The 5574-nt window shown below is 32.4% G+C and overlaps 1 protein-coding gene across 2 annotated transcripts; it reads right to left on the minus strand.

The window, feature by feature from the left end:
- Positions 1-1577: 1577 nt before the first annotated feature.
- On the minus strand, positions 1578-4751 carry LOC120262866 (probable protein phosphatase 2C 12). Of its 2 annotated transcripts, none has more exons than XM_039270772.1 (8): positions 4461-4751; positions 3520-3691; positions 2877-3030; positions 2740-2803; positions 2555-2662; positions 2341-2466; positions 2032-2267; positions 1578-1966 (listed from the first exon to the last, which is right to left on the minus strand). In XM_039270772.1, the coding sequence occupies exons 1-8, from the start codon at positions 4656-4658 to the stop codon at positions 1747-1749; spliced, it is 1278 nt and encodes a 425-aa protein (XP_039126706.1). In that variant the 5' UTR covers positions 4659-4751; the 3' UTR covers positions 1578-1746. The 2 variants fall into 2 exon arrangements, with proteins under 2 accessions (XP_039126706.1, XP_039126707.1); XM_039270773.1 differs by having other exon boundaries at positions 1759-1955.
- Between the last annotated feature and the right edge of the window lie 823 nt (positions 4752-5574).

Below are 5574 nucleotides of genomic sequence, written 5' to 3' on the forward strand. Positions count from 1 at the left end.
ACATAATGTTTAGGCTGTAAATCCACACCCACATTTAGAGATCCGTTACTATTATTACATCTAAAAAGATTTAAATTTTTACATGTTTTTCACAGTGAGACTAATGCCGTTGGACCAAAGGCCCCACTAGCTACTTCAACAAGGATATGCTTGGCTCCTATCTCTCTCTTTGGTATCTCTCTCTATTTATATCTAACTTTTGTCAATGAAAGAATGCGAGCATTGTCCAAGTCTCACGTGTGAAGAAGAGTTAATTAAGTAGGGGACCAATGTTTAAGCATGGAGCTTTGGAAGCTGTTAGTAGGAATGTTAATTTGGCCTCCATTGGAAGTCTTCTCATGATGATCCTATAAAACTTTTCAATTCTTTTTGCAAGTGTTAGGCCCCATGCAAGCTCCCTCACTTCTCTTCTCAATTTATTGTAGAGATGAGGACTAGTTGTCTTTGAGTGTTTGTTTCCTTTGTTCTTCTCATTGGATTCTTTCTTTTCTCACATTAATATCTCATCCTTAAATGCTTTATAACTGTTAGAAAAATTATGAGTACCGTATTTATGCAGAAAATATATTTTTATGCATAAATAATATTTAAAAGTAATAGCTCCTATCATAGTTGCTTAGAAATGGTAGAATGTTTATTATAATTGCTTTTCAATGAATGTGATTCACCTATTTTTATAAATATATATATATATAATAAAATTGTGTTTGTATATTATCCAATAGTAAATTTTTAGAATAAATTAATATCTAAAATATTGATTAAGATTAAGAACATTTAAATCAATTTTATTAGAAAATTAATCTAAATAAAAATTTAAATTAACATAAACATCCCATCACAATTCATGTTTTTGGCCTACGTGGCCTTTTTCTTTCCATTACCCTTTCTTAGTACTTCACGCTTGAAGCCATCTTATCAACATTTTTATTTAAAAAAAAAAAACCAAACAAACCATCTTATCAACATTCTTTTCATGGCATATTGGCATTGTCAATATATAAATTTATAAAATAAAAAATTTTATGACCAACCACCGGCGTGAAAATATCAAAATACCCTCTTGAATGTTTTAATGCTATAATTTTATAAGTGTAATTACTAAAAATTTCTTGAATTTTTTTTATAAATAAAAGATAAACACAAGAAGTTAAACTCTAGAACACCAGTACCAATGTCCTCCACATATGTAAATTGGGATTCAGATTTGTCTCTTTAGTGAAGTAAATATCCTATGCAAGAAATTCGATAGCTGATAAAAGTGATAGTCAGAAACGATCACATAACATTTATTTTTAAGTCTTTGGTTTTCAAAAAAATTTTCAAGACCAACGCTTGAATTGAGCACTCTGAAATATAGGGAGCTATTAAGTAGAGATTAGCAATTTTTCAAGGACTTTTCAATAATTAACACTTGAAAATACTAGAATTGAAGGGACAATGCCAAGATAGAACAATTTATCTCATGTTCAATGTTTTCATGTTTAAAGAAATCACAAATGGTAATCATTGATTTGTAAATTTCTCAGAAATTTACTTAGTATGCAAAATGAAGAACAAAAATAACAATCGCAGGATGACAAACAATGAAACCAGTGTCATTTACTTTCAGGAAGCATGAATTCTCGTTTCTTTGCTTTCCTTTTCCATCATAAATATGATTAATCTCAGAACCTTCAGCAATGCATTATTAGCATGCAAATAACTCAAAGTTCGACAAATCTCACCCTCTGAAAAGCAAACAGTTCATGATGATATACAGTTAATTATTTTACCTTCCATGGCTTCCTTCTTTGCTAGGCAAACTCTGCAAAGCAAAGGTTCATTCCAAGGATGAAATCTTTTCTGCTTTGATGAACCAACATTATTTATGAATGTTCCTTCACCGGGTTTCATCTCAATCCGGCAAATCGCGCAAATGAACTGATTGAACATATACTGCATTGGACAGTTTGCTGCAGATAATCTGCAATTCAAACATCACTGAACTATATTCATATGCAATCGAATATTCCCGAGTTTCATATGTACCTTTGAGCAAGAACTGCAGAGCCATCCTCAAATATTTCCTCGACTAGGTCAGGCTCAGATAATTCTCGATGATATTTAGATGATGAATCACATGACTTCTTGAAAAACAGTGACTTGAGTATCACCATTCTCTGTTTCATAGATGGCGCAACAGAAGGGCTTAATTTCTCCGGTGGTAATATATCAACAACAATGCAAGTAGTATCATCTCTTAAACCCTTTAAATGAACAACTTCCTGCATGGAAAACAACGTCATTGAATCAAATTGGTACCAAAACTAGTCAAACAAAGTAACTGAGATGATGTACTTCGACGATTTCAGTAGCTGCTTTAACTACAGGTAATCCACAAGAAATGTTCAGAACCATTTCAGTAGTTAATGAATCCCACACTCCATCACTTGAGATGATTATTCGACCTCCGGCATTAGATAACTGCAGCAAATCAAGCACATAATATATAGATATATATATATATATATTTCTAAAGCAAACTTGGTAGAATGGTTATTAAATTGTAAACCTTGATTTGCTTTACATGTGGAATAGGGACAATTGCAGTGCTAGCATTTCGATCTCCGATTGTTCTTGATACAGATAAACCACCTGGCCAACACCTAAGAGGGCCAACCTGAAAACCGATATATGATAAATCATAGAAGACGGGAAACTAAACCTTATGATGCGAAGTTGGGAATATTTTCATACCTCTGTACCACCAACAGTATGAAGACGCCTAACTTGAACTCCGCTTGCTATTAGACGTTCCACTCTATCGAAATATAAATTTAGTGAATCAGAAAATTTTGTAACAAAATAACAGCAACTAAACAGATATTACTTACTCTTTTTTATTAAATTCTAGACGATGATCTTCTGAGAGGTAATGAACAGAACCTTCGGCAGATTCTAGTATGCAAAGAGAATCACCAACTGATGCTATAGTTACCACCCACCCGTCTATTATCACAAATGTCACTGTTGTTCCTGAATGTTGTGCTGAAATGAAAAATAAGAGCAGCAAATGATTTATTGAATACAAGAATTATGCAAATCTTTCATCAGTAACTCAATTGATTACTCCAATGTATTTGTCAGTAATTATACAAAGCACAATTAATCACACCAGAAACAATATTGCCTCCTTTCCTGTTTGTAAACACTCCATGCCAAGAAAACATATAAAGGGAATGAAGATTATATTGGCTGAATGCATGTCAATGGTTTAACACTTCAAAACCAAAAGAAAATAATAACAATTAGTAAAAGAAAACATTTAACAATGACCATAAACAGATGTGAAGGTTATATTCAACTTAAACAGCATAGTGGGAAAATGTCATTTGAGAATCATTTGTGACAAAAAAAATTCTCGAAGCAAGTGATAAGTACAAAATGTTAGAAACCACAACAAAAAAGTTCATGTGGTGAGAAACAGATCTCTACAAGATAAATACATATGCAAAATTTTCATCAAGAATTTCATACCTCTATCAAGAAATTCCTTGTCTGTTTTAACAAACCCAGAAACCAATGCTCTCGGTAATGCAGCTAACCACTGCTCTCGACTATGATTCTTCGGTATGGCAGATAGTATATTATCTAATAAATTCTCCTTAGCGTAAATAGCAGCTGCACATCCCTCGTGCCCGTCAAAAAGCTGCCAAAAAATCTCCAACTTTAAACTGATTTCAGACAAAGTGACACTTCTGCTTCATCTTAACAAAATTCAAGATTGATAAAATTTGATCCTTATTAAAGCTCATCAAAATCCAAAAACAATCTTAGCTATACAGAATTGCATGAAAGAGGTGCCGAAAAATTTGGAACTTTAAATTAGTTTAAACAAAGTAAAATCTCTGCTCTGTTGTAACAAAATTCAAACATTTGTTCCATTGTTTTTAATTAACTAAAGCTCATTCAAATCGAAGAACAAATAAAACCGAAAGAAAAAAGAACATCCAAATCCAACGCAAACTTAAAATTAGTTCAAACCAAGTAAAAACCCTACTTAATTTTGACAAATTGGATCTCGAATCAATTTATTCATAATTAAAGCTCATTCAAATCCAAAGCAAACGACCTCCACTCTGCAAAATAAGGAAAACAAAAAATCAACAATAAAATTGATTCAAACCAAGAAAAATCACAGCTTTAGCTTTACAAAGCTTGAAGCTTGACACCATTTTGCCCTAATTAACCCTCACCCAAATCCAAAAAAACCAAAAAAGAGAAACAAAAATAAAAAAAAAAAAATAAAAAAATCAAAACTCAAAATTTATTCAAACAAATTAAAACCTCTTCGTCATCAAAACAAAAATCGAAGCTTAATTCCATTTTCCCCCCAATTAAACCCTACCCAAACCCAACACCAAACAGTCTCTGTTCTTCATTATTTTCCTTATTTGAAGGTTCGATCGAACTCATACCGCGAAGACGGAGAAGAAGGGATCACCGGGGAAGCGGCGGCACTGAGTTTTAACAAGAGTGAAGTCCTCACCCTTCTTAGGTTGACAAACAACGCCGTAAAGGATGTCCGGCTGTTCCTCCATCGTCTCCCTCCATAGCTCCCTCTTCAGCAGCACCTCCAGCGGCACCATTCTCTTCTCCTTCTTCGCTACCTCCATTAAAATATCTCTCTTCTTCTTCTTCTTCTCGTGCTATTCGAGATCTGGAAATCAAAGAAATAGTGAAGTTTGGGAGACCATGATGGAGAAATGCCAACGAGTCTTTGGCGCATTCGCGCGGAATTTCAAATTTATTTATTTATTTAATTTTATTTAGAGAAACCCCTTGAATTTTTTTATAATTCGATACATACGCTCAGTGTTGGGAGGGAGAATGCATGTATACCTGTTGAAAAATATGAAATTATTGAATATTGTATTAAAAAAAAACACATCTTGTGTAATCCCTTTTTCAAAGTCAAAAAGAGAGGTTGAAAAAATTTTTTTAACAAATCTGCTAAGTGTTGTTAGTCAAAAAAGTAATATGTAGACGAGTTAGAAATTGAACATTCAGCCTGTATATTTTTACTAGGTGATGCAGAGTTTGAGATGTAGATTTAAATCTAAATATAAGACTCGTTATTTTTAATGTGTCTAGTGAAATTCGAACTCAAAATATTTGAATGTCTCTCACTTGTTTTTTACAATAAAATTAATGTAGTTGGGTTATGATGTTTTTTTTTTCAAAAAGAAGATTTGTGTCCTATGATTTTTTTTTTATAGAAATATATATTTGATCCTGAAGGAATATATGCAAATTTAAGAATTTTCGGGATGTAAATATGCAATTATGAAAAGTTCAAAAGTATATATATATATATATATATATATAGAGATATGATAGTAGAGAGAGAGAGTAATATATGAAAAGGGAAAACTCAATAGTGACATATATTGACTAAAGAAAAGAAACACACGACTTGAATTATGTAGTATTCGGAAGATGTCGCATGTAAGCTTGACTGTTGGAGGTAGGGAAAGAGTTTTGGAAGAAAACTTTGTAATATTCTCCCCTTTAATCAAGGAAAAAGTATAT

The sequence above is a fragment of the Dioscorea cayenensis genome, chromosome 6, assembly GCF_009730915.1.
Source record: "Dioscorea cayenensis subsp. rotundata cultivar TDr96_F1 chromosome 6, TDr96_F1_v2_PseudoChromosome.rev07_lg8_w22 25.fasta, whole genome shotgun sequence".
NCBI classification, from domain to species: Eukaryota; Viridiplantae; Streptophyta; class Magnoliopsida; order Dioscoreales; family Dioscoreaceae; genus Dioscorea; species Dioscorea cayenensis.

Excerpts from the sequence above, each read along its gene's own strand:
- LOC120262866 (XM_039270772.1), bottom strand. The coding sequence starts at position 4,658 with ATGGAGGTAGCGAAGAAGGAGAAGAGAATGGTGCCGCTGGAGGTGCTG. Across the intron at positions 3,031-3,519 it reads CAAGGAATTTCTTGATAGAG|CACAACATTCAGGAACAACA; the intron begins GTATGAAATTCT and ends TTTTCATTTCAG. Across the intron at positions 2,804-2,876 it reads CTAGAATTTAATAAAAAAGA|AGTGGAACGTCTAATAGCAA; the intron begins GTAAGTAATATC and ends ATATTTCGATAG.